Below are 20,220 nucleotides of genomic sequence, written 5' to 3' on the forward strand. Positions count from 1 at the left end.
ACTGGCAAGTGGGTGCACTTGCCCAGTCAGCATGACAGTACCAGACTGCACACAGGCTCTGCAATGGCAAACCTTAGACACACTTTTACAGGCTGCTTCTGTGGGTGGCACAACCAGTGGTGCAAGCCCACCAGCAGCATTTGGTTCAAAAGCCCTGGGCACACTCAGTGCATTATACTAGGGTCTGATAAGTAAGCCAAATCAGCCAATCATGGAATCACTAATCCATACAACAATTTACAATAGGGAGAGCATATGCACTTTAGCACTGATCAGCATTGGTAAAGTGCCCAGAGTCATAAAACCAACAAAAACAGGTCAGACGAAATACAGGAGGAAGGCAAAAAGTTCAGGGATGACCCTGCAAAAAGGGCCAAGTCAAACATCTATGTTGAATCAAGTATAAAAGTATGGATGAATGTAGGGACATTGGTTGCCACAAACTCGCCAGGAGCCGTTCAGCACCAACCAGGGGGGACTACTAGTCCCAGAATCCACTCAACTCCCAGGGGGAGGAGTAACACTGCACCTGCACACTCAAAGCACGCCAACAATCACCCTGGCGGGGGACGCGCCCTTGCTGTCTGCGGCAGGAGGAGGCTGGGTTGGGCTGGGCCCCCTCTCTTGGTCTCATCAAACCGTGAGTGGAGTTGTTGTGCTGGATTATATCTGAAATGTATGTGTCACTCCTAACAATAGCTAGTGTTCGCTGTTATTTGTGGTTATCATGAAAGTTACTAGTGGGAGGCTGCATGCAGATTGGATGTTGAAAATGGGGAAAAGGAAATTACCCAGTACTAAATTAGAGAAACAGTTTAGCAAACCAAAAGTTATGAAAATGACCCTGCTAAACTACCTCACGGGCGCAGTGGGCACCATCAAAAAACAGATCTCCACAATAGAAGAGTCATTGAGTGTAGAATCGCAGGGTCTAACAGGGAATAGTCAAGAAAAAACTATACCTGGTAAAGGGACTGTGGAGGAATGCCCACCAGATAACTCGAGTTTAGGGCAAAGTAGAAATGGTTGCATTCAAGTTGTTTTTGATGATATAGATGATGTCTGAAACAGTGATCACGATACTGAAACCCTACCCCCCCAAAGACCGAAGTAACCCAAAGCTGTCAAAGAACCCCAAAACTATCCAGGTAGAAACATATCAGGCCCCCGTGAATGGCCATTCTAAGACTATTCTGATTAAACAACAGGGGAAAAGGGTAGCTTGCTGAACCAAAAGGGAAAAGATAATGTTCTACATTCAAAAAACAAATGCACTGCACAATCCATTTCCTGATAGTAAAAAAATGGAAAATCTATTTACAGAGCTAACAAGTTATGTTAAACACTATATAGGCAGTCTGGAAGCTAGATTAGACCGAATCGAAATAGGTCTAGAGAAGGTTATTAAAAACCAGAACACTATACTACAGAATGAGGGCCGCAAACCAGGCACTATTAATAGCGTATTTACCATAACTAGATGCCAAAAGCCCAAACTCTACTGATAACTCTTCAGGAATGGACAGAAAACCAGCTGAAAGGGGTGGGGTACAAAAGAATGTCGCTGTATGCACACATAGTAGCACTACAAGAGAGGCTGGAGCGGCACGTATGTTAAGGAAGAGAACACCAGAGAGACATCAGGGGGGAAGTCTAGCATGCGAAACGCAAATAAGACCACGCTCAATTACACCTAGCTCCCATGAAAGCCAACAACATGTATATAACCTAGATCTTCCGACGGCAGCAACCCCCTTTGCAGTGATTTTGGCAATTGTCCCTGATCCCCAGCCAGGAGAAGTTGAAACATGGATCACATTGATGAAAAAGGCCATTCACTGCCTGGGGAGTGGAGTAGGTCTGACTACGGAAATGTTTAGGGCTTTTAAGATGGTAAGGCGTGTACCCTGGGTAGGAAAAGGTAGAAAAACTTTTATAGGGGATTGTGTTGTTCTCTCCTTTGGTTTACCATACCTGGTTAGGGAAGTGTTGAAAAGAGTGGGAGATAAAAACATCACTGATACAGGCATAAATGTCCTCCCTTTGGGCTTCTTTTATCAACTCAATTGGATTAACAGACACAATGGGAGTCATCCTAGAGCACAGAGTACTGCCCAAATGTACTGTAACCTGGAGGTGTCAAAGAGATTTGAGCCCCTCCAATCACTAGATGAGGACGATTGACTTCCCGTAAATGGAGAACAGATGTTTGATTTGAGGGACTATGATAACTTAATGGACTATGAAGCACGTAGGACCAATCATAAAAAGGTACAGGTTGGAGGGGGAACATGGATATAAAGGAAGGAGATATTGGGTCGGGGCCTAGAACCAGTGGACCATTAAAGTTAAGTCTGGCCAGTGTCCCAAATTGGGATGAGAGTATGGGGCCTGAGCTGGCTTGTCAGACCAACTCTCCCCCGTAAATAATTATTCCGGACAAGCAGATTTCTCAGAAGGTTATTAGGGTGTTCCTTTGGAATATAGCAGGCCTCCGGAGTAAAGAACATAACTTAGCTTGGCCTGACTTTATGGATACATTTGAAATCCTGTGTTTCCAGGAGACCTGGTTGGCAGAGGAAGTCCACATTGAAGGATATAAGACATACCACACACCAGCAATACACTCAAAATATGGCAGACACAAGAGGGGGCTTTGCCTTTACATTTCAAACCTGCTGGAGGTACAAAAAATGACCCTGATAAAATCTGCTATTTATTACCAGATAGTTTCGATACATGTGGACCCAAATTGTATTTTAACTGTAATACATTTTTACAATAATATAGAGAAGGGCCAGCTGGGGGACATTTTAGGACAGCTTAGTGATGATGATGGTAAATTGAGGATTCCAAAGGATACAGATATGATTACTATCTGGGGGTAGATTTAATGTTAACCTATGCTCAAAAGCAGGGCTAGATGTCTGTGCCTTAACGTCAGAAGAGGACGACCCACTAACACATTTTGATCATTCAGAAAGTGGGGAAAAGTTCAATGAATTTCTGTTTTCTCACGACTATGATTATGAAAACCGGTTGTGTACCCCTAGAGAGAACATTGACTATACCTTTATAGGCAGAGGCTTCCAATCTATAATAGATTTTATAATTGTTCCAAATTGTTATTTAAACTAGGCAGCAAATTATAAAATCCACTCAAATGTCATGAGTGACCTCTTGCCCCTAACTATTGACATAGTACTGTCAGACGTCATTGATCAGCAAATAAATAATAAATTGGTCCGGACACAGGGCGTATCCCTCTCCCGTCAAAATGGATACACCTTGCATTGGGACAGTTGTGACTCGGTCGAGCTGAATGAGCAAATCAGATCTAAGGCTTATGACTCAATTTTAGTATGCTTGCAGGAAGGTATCACTCACAAAAGAACCTTGAATGCCTTTTCACAGATTACTTCGACTATTCAAAATCTGCTCAGAGTTGAAAGTAAGGGCACACGAGATCGCAAAAATGGGTGGTTTGATTCAAATTGCACAAAATCATACTCTTGATTAAAAGGGGCCCTTTATAGGACAGAGAGAGACCAAGGCGAGATTAGAGAGTGTAGAAAGTGTTATAATTTGGCACGAAGATCCCGAAAGAAGGAGCTCAAAAATCAATCATGGGTGACACTCCACGAAGCTGAGTGAAGATTGTTCTATATTTTGGCGAGCAGTGAACGCGCTGTTTTTTAAAATCAAGGATGTTGCAACAATAGCGGTCGCAAAAGACGGAAAAACATGGGTAGACTTTTTGTCAAAGGTCTATAGCACCCAAGGGAACGAGGAAATCACTCCTGACTTTATAACTCAACAGGTGGAAAACTCTACTACTTTCTCACTCATTGACCTCCAAATCACCCATGATGAGGTATTTGGGGCAATAAATGCAAGCAAGGGTGGTAAGGCCCCAGGGCCCGATGGGCTCCCCATTGACCTATTTAAATCTATCTCACTACTCTGGTCACCGCTGATAACAAGGGTCCTTCAAGCTAGTTGCACAAAGGGCTTTATGAAGACCTGGTTGGAGTCAGTAATAATGCCGATTTTTAAAAAAGGGGAACGAGAAAACAAGGCGTGTTATCGCCCGATATCCTTACTTGATTGAAGGTAATGGGAAGGGTCGTCTTGAACAAATTACATACCTCAGCAGAAGAGAGCAATATAATAAGTGATATGCAATATGGTTTTGGACAGGGGTTAGGGACAAATGAGCATGTTTTAAATCTTAATATAATAATAGGAAAGTACACTCAGGTTAAGGGTGGGAAACTTTATGTGGCGTTTGTAGATCTTACAGCCGCATTCAACTGTGTCATACATAATAAACTGTGTAACATCCTAACAAATCTGAAGATGGACCCGGTACTGGTCCAGTTTTTAAAACAATTATATTCTGGGGCCATTTTCAAGGTGCGCTATGGTTCCAAAGGGGAATGTACTGCACCATTTACCGTGGATAGGGGGTGAGACAAGGTTGTGTTCTTGCGCCGTTCCTTTTCACTCTATATACCAATGCTCTGGTACAGAAGCTTGAAGGAACGAACACGAGGGAGAGCCAATCTATGAAGTGGTCTGGACAGATGTGCTCCGTCCACCCTGTTTCACCAATCCGCAACACATTCCAATAGGGGAGCGCCTCGATGTGGTCACTGCACATGAGGACTTGTGCAATCTCCCATGCCCAACTGTCAGCAAATACGCCAGAGATCAAGGCATCCCATGCACGGGTATCACGGTTACACTCCTGGTCATGGGCCAACGGGGGGGGGGGCACACACAAGTCATAATCCAGTTCAGCTACCGTTGTGTTGGATAGGCAGACATCCATGGGCCACTCAAATATGCATGATCAACAGTGGAACCTGGGCTGGACGCAGGTGACGTACGCTAGATGGTAGCTCAGACGGTAACTGATGCACAAGACTGCCAGTGCCAGTGCTCCAAACAGATGCAGCATATGTGCACTGTACAGTTCCACGTGACGGGGGTTGTGCATGTGCCTGGGATGTCCTGCCATTGTATTGATGGTCTTGTAGAATCGGCACTCTTCTGATCTGCGGCAGTTATGTGGATGATATGCCACAGCTCGGAGCAATGAGTCGTATGTGTGTGCAACGTTTGGACGTATGAGTTGTTGTGTATGTAAGTGTCAAGGGCATGCCATGCAAGGATACCTCTTACAGGGACTTACGTGTGTGTGGTGTGGATAAGTTTGTCTTTCATTAGCTCTGTGTGTGGTCTGAGAGTCATAATAATCTGGTATGGTATCTCTCTATGGGTCGCCAGCTGCATTCAAGACCAAGGTCGGAGGTGCAGATTTCCTTCCGCCTTATGTATTTCAGCCCTCATCCTCCTGGACCTGTCAGCCGTTTTCCACACGGTCTGCCACTGCACACTAAGAACACGCCTCCAAGAAACAGGAATCCAGAAGAAAGTCCTGGACTGGACCACATCCTTCCTCTCCGGCAGAACCCAGAGAGTACGCCTCCCGCCCTTCCGATCCGAAGCCACCGACATCATCTGCGGCGTACCCCAGGGTTAATCCCTCAGCCCGATCCTGTTCAACGTCTACATGTCCCCCCTCACACGAGTGGCTCGCCAGCACGACCTGAACATCATCTCCTACGCCGATGACACCCAGCTCATCCTCTCCCTCACCAGGGACCCGCACACCGCCAAAACCAACATCCACGAGGGAATGAAGGCCGTCGCCGAGTGGATGAGGAGCAGCCATCTGAAACTGAACTTGGAAAAGGCGGAGGTCCTCATCCTAGGTCCCACCCCCTCTGCATGGGACGACTCCGGGTGGCCGACCACACTGGGAGCAGCTCGAACACCCATGGGCCACGTACTCAACCTAGGATTCATCCTCAACTCCGCCCTCTCCATGTCGAAGCAGGTCAACGCCATCTCCTTCTCCTGCTACAACACCCTCCGCTGGATCTACAAATGGATCCCGACCGAAACAAGAAGAACAGTGACCCAAGCCCTCGTCAGCAGCAGGCTGGACTACAGCAACGCACTCTATGCAGGAATCCCAGCCAAACACCTGCGATGACTATAACGCATCCAAAACGCCTCCGCCCGACTGATCCTCAACATCCCCCGCCGCAGCCACTTCACCTCCCACCTAAGAGACCTGCACTGGCTCCCTGTCAACAAGAGGATCACCTTCAAGCTCCTCACCCACGCACACAAAGCACTCCACAACACCGGACCAGCCTACCTGAACGACATACTCAACTTCTACACCCCCGCCTGCCAGCTCCGCTCCCCCAGCCTTGCCCTTGCCGCCGTCCCGCGCATCCAACGCACATCCTCTGGCGGCAGATCCTTTTCCTTCCTCGCTGCCAAGACCTTGAACACCCTCCCCACCCATCTGGGGCAGACCCAAGAACTGCTCACCTTCAGAAAGCTCCTCAAAACTTGGCTCTTCGGACAGTAGCAGCACCCCCCCCTAACCCCCCCCCCCCCACGCGCCTTGAGACCCTCACGGGTAAGTAGCGCGCTTTACAAGTGCTTGATTGATTGATTGATTGATGTATTGAGACAAAGGAGCTTTCATCCCTAATGTTAGTCTGACTACTGCTTGCATTCTGGAAATGTGATGTAACTTTTGTGCAGCAATCGAGGCCAGGCCTTGGGCTTATGGTGCATCAATAGGGATACACACACAACTGTTGGAATGTATGAACCAAGAGCCCGATTGGCCTTGTGCTCCTTGTACAATGTCTTTCCCTCTCTCTCTTTGTCTCTCTACCTCTCTCTCTCCCACTTTCTCTTTCTCTCTCTTCCTCTCTCTCTATCTCTCTCTCCCTCTTTCTCTTTCTCTCCCTCTCTCTCTTTCTCTCCCCCTCTTTCTCTTTCTCTCTCTCTCTCCACCTTCTCTCTCCTCTCTCTCGCTCTCTCTCTCCCTCTTTCTCTTTCTCTTACTCTTTCACTCCCTCTCTCTCTTTCTCTTTTTTCTCTCAGTCTTTTGATGAGCGCATGACACACCTTCTTATCTTGAATTTTGTCTTGCAGGCTGTGACCTACAGATGGTCCAGGGAAGACCCGCCATGACTCTTCCAAATAGTTGTCTTGAGTTAAATTTGAATGTAATATTTTGTTTGGAATTTCAATGATGGATGAATGATTCTCCTTTTTCTGACCACACATAAATGTTAATTGTTGTAATTGTGCAACGTCATGGGAATTGTTTTGTTCATGATTTTGTAATGTTTATGTGAAATATCTTTTTCCGGGGGGGGGGGGGGGCGGAGGCGTGCCCGGGATAAGGCCACGGGGGAGAAGGGGGGGGGGTCCTGCTTACCACCAGTAAAAGGCAGATGTTAAATCCCTGCTGTTAACGCGCCTTATCGCATGTTTTGTGATCTTATTGCAGATCGGGCTTGTAGTTGACAATGTTGTGAAGTGGTGTTGTCGCTGCTTTTTGCACGGGAACGCCTACTCTGCATCTCATTAGCGTTAGTTGCCGGTGTCATCTGTGGCGATGTTTTTTGCAGATGCTACCGCAGGAAAAGTGGTGATATCGGTGGTGAGCACAAGCTTTTGAATGGTGCGTAAAACTTATCACAACGTTTGCTGCACTAAAGTTGCGATAACTCAGCGATACGTCCTTGAGAATATGCCCCTATGTATTTTCTATCACAGCTTAGCAGTGTGTGCGAGGCTAGAACATAAACCGTCACCAGCTGAAGGCCACATCTCCTCACTGCCACATAACATTTGCCTCGATACCCATGGCTGGAAGGCGTTCTTTATGCATGATCCTATATCTGAGTTTCTATATTATCTGACGTCCAATTTATCCTATCGTACTTTTTATTTTGAAAACAATGACAGGTTTTCAGACATTAAAGTAAGAATCGGACAAGACAACCGAGCAGCAAATGAGCCAACTCCTTTCCCATAGTGACACTGTTAACATTTATAAACAATCCTGCACAGCAGGGACTTATGGTGCAGGCATTCCTAATATTTCTAGACATCTCAAATACTGCTCAGGTTCTAGTATAGGAAATGTATGCCACTGTAAGCCCTCTAAAGGACGCCACTGTTAAGAAGATGTTTAGTAACTTGTGCCCTGTAATTTATTCCTATTGCAAGAGGTTGTGTCATTTGTATTGAACAGATTAAATAAACATGGGATTCAAAACTCAGAAATCACAGAAGGGGGAATACTTTTTTATGCCTATTATAAGTGAAACTCCAAAGAGCTACAGTGAATGGGGGATACCCATCTCACAAGAAGGAAGTACCCAATATTACAACAAAGGTTTCCCTTATACTGTAGTAATGGTTTTTTTTGTGTGTGTCATGAAAAACAACTCAAAGGTCCAGGTATTCTGAGCCCTGTCGTGTGTGCTAATATGATACTCCGTCTGGGCTGGCCCCCCTCAGAGTTGCCGCAGAAGCTGGAACATAAACAGCAACCGGCTGAAGGCCACTTCTCACTGCAGTTGCCTCTGACTGAGGTTTCTGCTACCAGCCTGCATGACCTCTGCCTTAATATCCCTGGAGGGAAGCTACTATTTAGCTAAAGACTGATATATGGTTTTTATAGTATTTGCTTACTGATTATATCAAAATAAGACAAATACTAATTGTTGCAAATGCACCAAGTCAATCATCATAGTGAGAAGATATTGATAAAATTTTGATACAACCCAAGACAGCATGTGCAAATGGTGCAGACATTTATAGTATTTATTCGCAGCTCTAAAACCTCACGCTTTCTAGGAAAAAAAATAAAAAAGACTGAAATTAGCCAAAAAAGATGAAAGTGTAGCATCTGAAAGGACAACGTGATGGAAAAAGGAAAGACTGAATGGGATTCTCCAACAGTTATGAGCCACTGCGGAGCTCCTGATGGACCTATCTCGAATCATTGCATGCTGACTATAGGTAAATAAAAAGAGTTTTCAAAGCCAGAAAGGGATACTGGAGCAGCAACCTTTACCTCTTGGGCTGTTCTGGCCAGACAAAGTCAGTGTTTGTACCATAGCAGAGGGTGGGATCTATTTGTATCTCATGTCGAGCTCGATCCCGGGAAGGGAGGGAAGCCCGGAGTTGACCCTGGAGGTTCTGCACGCGGAGCAGTGGGAGTGGCATCCCCCGCACCCTGTGCTGTGCCAGCCGACAGGCGAGGGGAAGTCAAAGAGCATAGGTGCTTCTTCGACTTCTTCCTGTGCTTCGACTTACCTGACCCGAGTGCAAAGACTTTGATGAGGATTGATGATGATGACTCCGCGACCGGTCCCTCGACCTCCCATGGGACCAGGACCTTGAGCGGCATGTAACCAACTGCCCAGCCTCGAGTAACTTACGGGACCGCTCCCGCAAAGTCTTCGGAGCCATGGGCCAGCAGTCAGAGCACGACTTGGGGTCATGGTCATGCTCCAGGCAAAAAAGACACATGCGGTGCAGATCAGTCACTGACATCAGTCGCTTACAGGAATTGCATTGCTTGCAACCGGGCATCCCTCGTACACCAGGTGTCATACGGGAAACGGCCATTACAACGAAGCCGTTTCCACGAAATCGTTAACCACGCATGCAGTACAACGCATGCGTGGTTACCACGAAAGCCTTTACCACGCATACCTTTACTACGAGGTTTGTAGTAAAGGTATATGTGGTAAAGGAAAAAAGTAAAGAAAAGGGGGGCTTGGGGGGTCTCCCCCCCGAAATAAACTCACCTGAAGTCACGTCGTTTAAGAGAAATCGGAAAAAAACCTTCCGCTTTCTCTTAACGACGTATGACGTCACCACGCCACCAATCGAGGAAAATGTTATGAGTGGTAAACGAATTCCGTTGTAACGCATGCGTGGTAAAGGCATGCGTTGCAACGGAATTCGTTGTAATGTCATACATTCGTGTCATACGACTCGAAAAAGAAGTTGACAAAAGTCGCAAAAAGATTAGTCAAAAGTGTACTAGAGGTACCGCTCTTCCCTGATCACCACTAGCTAGCGCAGAAAAACAAAGAACTGATGTCAGCGCTCGAGGGCGGTGTCTAAGTAGCTGCCGCAACGTCATTCCGGCAACCACGATGCAAATGACGATCGCGGAGCTGACCGACACCACCTTTCGACGTGCAGGGGTACTGCTGACGAAAAAACTTTCTGGATCCAGTCTGACGCCTGAGGGAAATTCTAAGGTAAGGAATCTATAACTACATGTTTCTTTCAGATTTACTTTTATATAAGATCCATTTATGATTGCTCAATTTATAAACTTACCTCTTTCTTTAATTAAATCACCTATAAGAGAATGTGTAGAGAAAACTAATTTAATTTTGTTTTCAGATGTGTAAAATATTTCATCATTAAATAATTTATTCAGAGTTTTCAACCATAAAAGTACATAACAGTACATATGTAAAACTAAAGATACACAAACTCAATTCACAACACGGTGCTGTGTCATGCCATTACAAAATTTAAATGATCAATGGAAGTGTACCTTTAAAATGTATTAAATAAAATACTTTATAATTAGTTACAATTAGCATTTAAAAAGATATGTAGTTAAAATACAACAAATAAAGGACACCGAAGCTAAGGGTCATAAAACAAATACATAGATACTGGGAGACTGAGAAAAAGAGAAAGCATAATGCGAAAGCCAATCACTCCAGCACCCTGTATCTGTATACTGTACAGAGGAACCGTGTGGCAACCTCTAGTAGACGGCATCCAAATTGCTTCCAAAACGGGATGATCCATGTTTTTCTTGGCCAGGTATAACCAGAACAGAATAAAATAATGTTAACTAGTAACTCCTCTGGCTGTTGGCAAACTGGACATACAGTACTTATTGAATTTAAATGGTTCCACTTTGATAATAAAGACATTAATGGCAAAGTTTCCAGGAGGGACTTTGCAGCAAATGGGTTAATAAAATCCAAGAAGGGTTCAAATTGAAAATCAAGTTTAAAATAAAAAAAAGAGAACTAAGCAACCCTTCAGACACATTCTGGAATTTACATGGTACCAGAATGCATCCTTAGGTGTAATCTTGAATAGATAGGTCGAAGATGCCGAGTAGGCCCATGGGTCCCCTAAAGGCGATGTGTACTAGCAAAATTTAGACATAAGATAACCACTTAATTTTACCATTACTGTCCAGTGATACTAGCTCCTCCTAGGGTCCACGATGGTCGTCAAGATCTGCATAGTGTTTCAACCTTCTCCAACTATGTAAGAGCCTCAATTAGGTCACATATATCATTGAATTGAGGCCCCAATCTCGTCTTAATTGTATTAGCGGAGTATTATACGGGAGGTTAGTCAGTGCTCTCAAGAATGTATTCTCCTCTACCTCAAGTTTAGTCAGATTCCAAGTGCCCCATACTTCTGCCCCCTACAGGGCACTGCCCTCGGCTTTAACCCTGGACACCTAGAGTGGGGGCATGGCTTTGAAGCCAACGATGGCGGACGCATGTGCTGAGAGCTCCGCACCAGCCAGGTTAAATATCCTGAATATAGGTGACTCCACCCAGCCCCGGGGGCGCAATAATGGGGGCCCATGTCACGAGAACTATTAGAGAGGCTTCTGGCGTATGCTGACCACGAGCACCTGCTGAGAATTTCCAATCGACTATACCCATGCGGAGATTGCTGCAGCAAAATGGCGGCCTGAGGAGAAAGGGACCATGGAGTATCGGACGGGTTCACCCGTACCGGCCGGCAGCGGTGACCGGCACACATATCCAACGGCCTGGAGGCACATTAAAGTAATACGGACTACATCTGAAGTTGGTGTGATGCCGAGGCTGAGTTTGGGACTGCGAGAACGGCGAGCCTTGAAGTGTGCTCAGACATAACACAGGTGCTGAGAGCCCACAATTGAGAGCAGCGCTGCGGCCTCAGTGAAGTGCGGCCACTGACACTGGTGAGGTGAGTGAAGAACAGGCACCGGGAAAATCATCAGCCTTGGGGTGGCGCGTGAGATGAGCACTTAGCTGCGCAATTGGAGGATCGGTTGGGTGCACCGTAGCTTGAAGAGAACGCAGTGGATAATAGACCGGCGGCCCACAGTCGGTGGGAGGCGTATGCTGGCTTGTGCAGAGCTTGCCGAGATCCCCATGGTTCTTGTGGAGTGGGGGGAGTCAGGATCGAGGAGCAGGGCCACCTGGACCTGCCTGAAGATGGCTAATATCAGACCTTCCCCCAGCAATTGAGAGGGTTGAGAATCTGCACGATTGAGAGATGTGTTGCTGCTCGACCTTCTCCCCTCACCGTGATCGGTGTGGTTCCATGAGAAGGGGGTTCCGTTCCCTGCGCCGCCCCACAAACTGCAAAAACGGGTGTGCTTGAGTACCTTTGGTTTGGCCAGTGAGGTGGAGGAGGGACTATCCTGGGGCGAGTGAGTTTGGAAATTGCATGAAGTATTATTCTGCAGGATTTGGGCCAAAATTGTCACCCGTCGCCCTCCGCTGCTCATAGTCTTACTTGACATACCAGTCTGAGTGGGACAGGCACTCACAGACTGGCCGCTGTCTTGAGGTGGGACTGTTAAATTGCTCACCCTTACCTAACAGCCCCCATGGACCAAAGGTCATTAGTTTGTATTCATCAGTGCACTGCCTCGACATCGAATAGGGGTACTAGGTAGGTTGGAAGATATTCATAGCAGCTGCATGGTACCTCGCTAGTGCCCAGAGTGGGATGTACCAACACTTAGGGGTACTCTCGCTGAGACTATTACTTGTGACCTGGGAGGCTCTATATTTGATGGAAGCTGACGTGACTCTGGAGGTAGCTCATCCTCGCAGGTGATCTTTCTACAGGAGCTGGAAGGTACAAAAGGTAATTCCTCAGATGTAGTTGCACAATAATAGTCCATCCAAAACTGGCTGAGATACATAGAGCCCTGGAAAGTTCTGATCGGATAACTGAGTGGTGGCGGCCGGGGACACTGGCGTGTGCGTCGTACCCCCCTGGAGAGCAGCGCCTTCACCCTTCCCACTCTTCCACAAGAGCTCCTGCCGCGATGCAAATGGGGAAACCTAGAGGGAAACAGGCAGGTCCCCCCCCGGACCAAGAGGAGAACACGAAAGGCACTGTATCAGTTGACGACGGGGGAGAGCAACCAGGAGTACCCATCCACCAACAATTTGCTAAGATACTAGACGCTATAGCCGACACAAAGGAGACCCTGCACCAGGACATCAGTACGGTGGCAGTGGGTCTGGGGATGTTAACTTTAAACTTTCGGAGAGAGTGAAACAAACCGAACAATCCTTGGGTACACTTGCTCCTGCGCATCAGACCATCGCTGGTCGGAGAGTGAAACAAACCGAACAATCCTTGGGTACACTTACTCCTGCGCATCAGACCCTCGCTGCACAGGTCGGAGGCTTGACCACCAGAGTCAAATATCCAAGAAAGGCGGCCAGAGGATGCAGACGTACGCAATAGGAGGAACAATGGAAGGGTCCTTGGACTTCTGGAAGGAGTGAAAGGATCGGACATGGCCCAATATCTGGAGACATGGCTCTGGGAGGTAGTGGCGCCTGAAGGACTCTCGCGATTCTACACTTTGGAGCGTGCGCACAGAGTGCCAGCCAGATCACTGGCTCCTGGGCGGCCACCGCGAGCTGTGGTGGCCAAATTTCTCAATTTCTGAGACAGGAACCTACTGTTAAAGAGAGCACGAACAGCTGGGCCCTACAAGGGGGATAATAACAAGGTGTCCCTATTCCCGGACTACACCATGGAAGTCCAGAGACTCCATAACTCCTTTTTGGAAGTAAAAAGAGCTCTGAGGGATGAGTGGATTCAGTATGCACCGATGTTCCCGGCTAAACTCAAAATAATGCTAGATGGGAAAACTCATTTCTATGAGGATCCCAAGACGACCTGGGAATGGGTTGAGGCCTACAGAACAGAGGGTTCTACCAGACCGCGCTCGGAATACAGACCTGAATCGGTAACCCAAGAGAAACGACTGAGGAGATGACAGATTAAAGACCACAATGAAACCAAGTCCTTCTAAGACAGCAATAGAGAGAGCGGAAGCACTGAAGGCCATGTCTGTCATGATGCGTAGCAGAGATGCCTCCCTGGACACGGACTCAGAAGCGAAATATGGAACTGAGAACTCTGAGACTGATGACTCACACGTTGATAGTGGTTCTATGCCTGTAGTGACTCCTCAAATGGCTGATGAGCTCATGTGACCTGTGATAAGTTTCTCAATTTCTATTTTATGTTTCTGCTGTGTTGGGGAATGGTTGGGTGGGCATCTGGGTGGGCTTACCTGGGTGGGGTTGGAACGGCCCGCCAGGCTGTGACGTCTTCCTGCCTCTTTCACTATTAAATAACCTGAGAGGGAAGACCATGCTCCCCCTTAGGCACTGGTGCTAGTTATCTGGTGCCTTAACTGCCTGTTGTAGGTAACTGTTATGCAGTATTACTGTAAGTTTGGGAAGCTGACAGTTGTCAGACCACTCGTGGGTTGGGGAGTTTTATGGTTGGGACTGTTGTAACACACCAGATGGTCTGGCATGATTTTGCGGGCGGATGGGGGATGGAAGGAAGGGGCTGTACATGCTAATAGCTGGCAATGCTGATCAAGTGGAGGAGTATAGATTTCTAACGTGGAATATTAGAGGTATGGGTTCATCCTCAAAATGCTACAGTATCCAGAATTATATCAGATGCAGGGATGCACACGTGGTCCTCCTACAGGAGACGCACCTTATGGAGATAGAGGACAACTCTTTGCAACCCCATACTCGGCCTTTGTAAAGGGCGTGTTACTATGGATCCCCCGGGGTTCCCTTCTCCCTCACTCGGAAAATAATAGACACAGAGGGGAGGTTCGTAGCTATCACCAGCACTTTAAATGGGAAAGAGGTATGCAGTGTGTATGCACCTAACTGGGAGCAGCTTCCCTTTCTTGAACATTTATCGGGTAAATTGGCAGGAATATCACATGGAAACTTTGTAGTGGGAGAAGACTTCAATTGTGTGTATGATGTGGAGTAGGATAGATCGACTCCTCCACTAAAGGGTACGGTGAAGGTTCTTCGGAGCTGGCCTGCGGGATGGGACTTGCTGGACATATGGAGGTTACAAAATACACAATGCAGATAATACTCCTATTATTCACATTTATGTGATTTACACACAAGATTGGATATGTTCTTCTGCTCGCCACATTGTCCAATGTCGTGACGGGAGGAATATCTGGGTAGATCCCTTTCTGATCATAGTCCCCTACTCTTGCAATTTACACCCACCCCTAGGAGGACCCCCATTCCCTTGTGGAGGTTAGACCCAGCGTTGTTGGAGGAAGATAGTTTCCGCCAAATCCTTTCTGCAGCTTTGGTACACTACTTTGCCGAAAATCAAGGGACAGCAAGCTCCCCATTAGTGGAATGGGAAGTGTTTAAAGTGGTGATCCAGGGACACTGTATGGGACAGAAGGTGGGGATCTGAAGGATGGTGACCCAGGAACTAGATGTCCTAGAAGGACAAATCCAGACACTGGATAGAGAAATTGCAGGTGGGTCTTGTTCGCAGGGTAAATTGGTGGAACTGAAAAGCCTCTATAATTCCACATGGGATAGATTGAGGGCATTAGACCTCAAAACCTACCAATTGAAACAACGCATGGAGGGAGGTACACATGGACGATTGCTGGCCTGGTTGATTAGGCCGGAAAGTAGGGGTAAACCTATCCCCATTATAACGGATGCACAGGGCCAGATCATTTTCTCTCCAAGGGCTGTTCAAGCTGCGTTTCATTCCTATTATGCGTCGCTATATGGGTTGCTGGAGGTGAGCCGGGAGGGTGAACTCCTTTTATATCTCGAAGGCTTGAGACTGCCAAGCTTAGACCGCGACACTGAAACCTCGTTGGCACAATCAGTTGCAGCGGGAGAAATTAGAGTGGCGATCAGAGATATGGCTAGAGGGAAAACACCGGGACCTGAAGGCCTCCCTGCTGAATTTTACGCTACCTTTGGAGATGTTCTAACCACAAAACTAGCACAGGTGTATGCCATTGCACTTAAAGAACAGCTACTGCTGCCCTCAGTTAACGAGGCATTGGTGATCCCACTGCCTAAAACCAAAAACACACATGCCCAATTGACTGAGTTTCGACTACTATCCATGTTAAATATGGATTTTAGGATACTGAGCAAGGCGCTGGGGACTAGGCTCGTGCCCCATATGAGGTGCTTGGTTCATGAGGACCAGACCGGTTTTATTCCTACACGATCCACGTCCAACAACCTTTGGCGTCTGTACCGCGTCATGTTCCTTTCGGATATAGGGAATTTCCCAGATGCGGGAGTAGTTACGATAGATGTGGAAAAAGCTTTTGATTCTTTGCGCTGGGATTTTTAACTAGCAGTAATGGAGAAAATGCAGATGGGAGAAGGATGGCAGAAGTGGATTCGTCTTCTATACACAAAACCTCGAACACGTGTGAATACTGGCCACATATTATCGACTCTGTATCTTATTCATAGAGGGATTAGACTGGGATGTCCCCTGTCGCCCTTGATTTTCGCACTAGTGATGGAACCACTGGCGGAACACTTTAGACAGGAAGGCAGTATATTGGGGATCCCCCTCAACGGGGCCGAACACATAATATCGCTATATGCTGATGATGTGTTGAAATATTTGGGGGATGGCCTCAGTGGGATCCACACAGCAGTACGCATATTGGAAGAATTTGCGCGACTCTCTGGTCTACGCTTGAATCAGCGGAAAACTTCTCTGTTACTGCTGCACCCCGCTCTCCCAAGGCCACCAGTATTACCGCCTAGCCTAGAATGGTCTTTGGTCTCCTTCAAATACTTGGGGAATACAGATTTATCACACACAAAGTGATTTATTTGACAGTAATTTAGGGGGTGCCTTGAGAACACATCGGGCGAATGTGGCCTTCTGGCGTACGCTCAAACTTCCAGTCATGGCTCGCATGGCATTATCCAAAACGGTAAAACTGCCACGACTTTTATATTACTTTGTCAACCTGCCAGTTGTGGTGCCCAAACACTGGTTCCAGACTCTCGATGGGATAATGCGGGATTTGGTTTGGGATGGTGGTCGGAATAGAGTGTCGCTGCAGACCACAAGGCTTCTGTTGGCGGGAGGAGGACTGGGGGCCCCTGACTTTGGAGCCTACTATCTGGCATCTCAGCTTCAGTGGCTTGCTAGATGGATGGATGGGAGAGACCTGTCTACATTATTGTTTACCCCTAAGACTACACACATGTCTCTACTCCCTAGGTTGCTTATTTGTCGTCAGAGAATTAATCGAATGGGGGTGTTGCTCTCTGTGGCGGTGACTTGCTGGGATAGATGCATAGCACGTTCCAAGGGAACCCTGCTCTAGCACCCGGTATTCCACTTACAGGTATCCCTCAGGCGGGAAGAGGTCCTCCCCTTACTGACCGACAATTGGTGGGATGGGAAGAGGCAGGCATACGGACAGTTAGTGATTACTACAGAGATGGCGAATTGCTGCCATTAGATGAGTTTCTTGAATATCACAAACTCCCACCAGGACAATATTTAAACTACCATATAATTCGAGGGGCGATGACAGACTTATTGGGTATAGCAGAGAATGAACCGGGTACCCACCTGACCCTACACGCACTATTGACTCTGGGTTTGGCAGGGCATTTGGTTAAATGGTTGTATCTGGCAATGTGTGAACTTGCTTCACCATTATTGCCTAAACTGCTAGAGCGATGGGAGAGCATGCTAAATAGACAATCGACTGAGAAAGAATGGAGGAGGGTTTTGTGTGGTCCAAAAAACATATCCCGGAATACAGCCTTTAAACTAGTGGAATTTGACATTATACACAGAACTTACCTTACCCCACATAGGTTAAATGTGGTATATGGCAGGGAGGACCAGGCCTGTGCTCTGTGCTCACAACTGGATGCAGACTCTGACCATATGATTTGGTCCTGTGGGCAGCTAGTAGACTTCTGGTGCACAATTGTGGGTAATGGGGTATTCTCTAGATCACTAGCGTGTTCCCGGGAGATTTGTCTGCTGGGATTATTTCCGAGACCCAATCCACAGAGAATAGGGCATAGGTTTATAGACTTGGCTTTCATCCTGGCCAGACTACGGATAGCTCTTGGGTGGAAATCAAAACATGCCCCGCTGGTGGTGGCTTGGGAGGAGGACGTTACTCGCTGGACTACAGCAGAGGAACAAGCTTTGTTCAAGAAGATAGGATTACAAAATGGTAAATCGCTGGCAGAACCCTGGGCAGATATGGTGAAAATGTGGGAACAAACACACACACCGGATCAGACCCAGATTTCATCCTCGACCGACGGACGGATAGCTAGAAGTATTTATTTAGATACCATGACTCTTCACTTTCCCCTATCTATGTTGGGACCTGCTTCCCCCCGCCCCTCTTCTGATAGACACTGATGGAGATTCTTTAAATGACAATTGTATTTTAAATGCACAGACTTCTGGTGGTTTAGATTTAGTTGTAGTTGAAACTTTGTTTTGTTTCGTATGGTTAATCTATTTTTGAATGGAGTCTTTTATTAGCCTGGCACTGATTGAGTGTATACTGCAGAGATGGTAAGGTAGACAACAACCATATGTATATGGACGACAATATACAAAAATAGATGCTCACCAGCTCCCCATTGAATCGGAGTTAATAACAATTGACTGTTATGAAGATGCTTGTATCCGCCAGGAATTCTTGCCTCCAGTAATATTGTATGTGTATGCGATACTGAGCTTAAAACTTAACATTGCCTTGCAGGATGCACCTGAAATATTATCCTAGCTGTAATCCAAACATGCTGTAGTGAGCCTGCTCTTCTTTAGTAACTGTGCAGGTTATCTGCCCACTATATGTATAAATGCCAATATTAAAGCTATTTAAAAAAAAATAACTCTGGACACCTAGAGTACGGGAGAAATACACCTGGTCCGGGATATCCAATAATTTTTTTCATTGCAGCCGAGTGTGGAGTTAAATTTAGGCTGCTCTTCTCAACATGTGGTTAAAAAAAAGAAAAAGATCCATCTATTATTGCTCAATTTATAAACTTACCGGTTGCTTTAATTAAATCACCTATCTGAGAAGCTATAGAGAAGACTAATGTAATTTTGCTTTGAGGAGTGCAATTCATTTCTACATTGCCCACTGGTAAAACTAGACAGACAAAGAAAACTCAGAAAGAGTAGCATTAGCTATTTGGGGGTATTTTTCTAAATATTCTAATTTATTTTTGAAAATATTCTGAAAATGTGATATTCATAAGATATTTCTGTTCATATAGTCATAAATAGCTTATGTGTTTGACCTATCACATTTATAATTATTATACTTTTGTATAGCCCTTCAATTATTGGCATGGTTTGTTGAAGTATATGACAAAGTTGCCTGTCACTATAGTAGTTAGCGTGTCTGTAAAATAGTAATAAGTTCAATGTAGATTATTAAAAGGCTTCAAATATATGTAACAAACAAAATGTTCATGAATGTATACCTCAAATTTCATTTGGAAATTCTTTCTTTAGATGTACTATCATTTGTAAATTCTTTTCCTAGATATGTCTGCTCAAATAGCAAACAAATGATTTTTGAACTTGAAAATGGTCATTTATGAATATTTTTAAGATGGAGTCGAAGAGTCTAAATTGAGTAAAAACCCTTGATGTGTGTCTTAGTGTTTGGTGTTGGGGTGCAGAGTGGGACTTGCTTTTCACACTTTGTAGGGGACTTATGGTTTTGTATAAAGGAAACACAGTTCAGCTAATAGTCCCTGTGCAGCACATAATAGAGTTCTCAACTTCATCAAAAGCAAATGATGCACGACAAGCAGTAACAATATACAGACAAGTTGTTTAACATACGTACTCTAACTTAAGTAGATTTGTCCTTGCCCTCACCCTTGTTTCAATGCAATTTCACATACCTTTTTCTTTCTGAAGAGTGTCTGAAAAAGGGATGACAAATGTGTTACTTTTGCAGATTAAATACATCATTGCTAAAAATGTAAAAGGCTACATTTCAAGAGTTGTTCCATGCTTATGGCAACCGTGGTCGGGTGAAATTCTCACAATTCAAGCTATTCACAAAAATTGTTAAAAATTATGAGATGGAAAATGCCCACCACAATGAGCATTCAACAGTCAGGATTGAACAGAACAGATTTATCTGCATTGGGAACATTGCAAGACCTA

At 45.9% G+C, this 20,220-nt stretch overlaps 1 protein-coding gene across 4 annotated transcripts in view; it reads right to left on the reverse strand.

Moving 5' to 3' along the window:
- LOC147710072 (butyrophilin subfamily 1 member A1-like) overlaps positions 1–20,220 on the reverse strand; it is a 386,132-nt gene that overhangs the window by 120,503 nt on the left and 245,409 nt on the right. For all 4 annotated transcript variants that reach the window (XM_086920777.1, XM_086920775.1, XM_086920776.1 and 1 more), the window contains 2 exons: positions 19,953–19,973; positions 10,252–10,272 (listed from right to left, as the gene is read on the reverse strand). In XM_086920777.1, the coding sequence (XP_086776903.1) occupies positions 10,252–10,272; positions 19,953–19,973 (42 nt within the window). The remainder of the gene's footprint in view (positions 1–10,251; positions 10,273–19,952; positions 19,974–20,220) is intronic.

Source organism: Lissotriton vulgaris, chromosome 5 (assembly GCF_964263255.1).
Source record: "Lissotriton vulgaris chromosome 5, aLisVul1.2, whole genome shotgun sequence".
NCBI classification, from domain to species: domain Eukaryota; kingdom Metazoa; phylum Chordata; class Amphibia; order Caudata; family Salamandridae; genus Lissotriton; species Lissotriton vulgaris.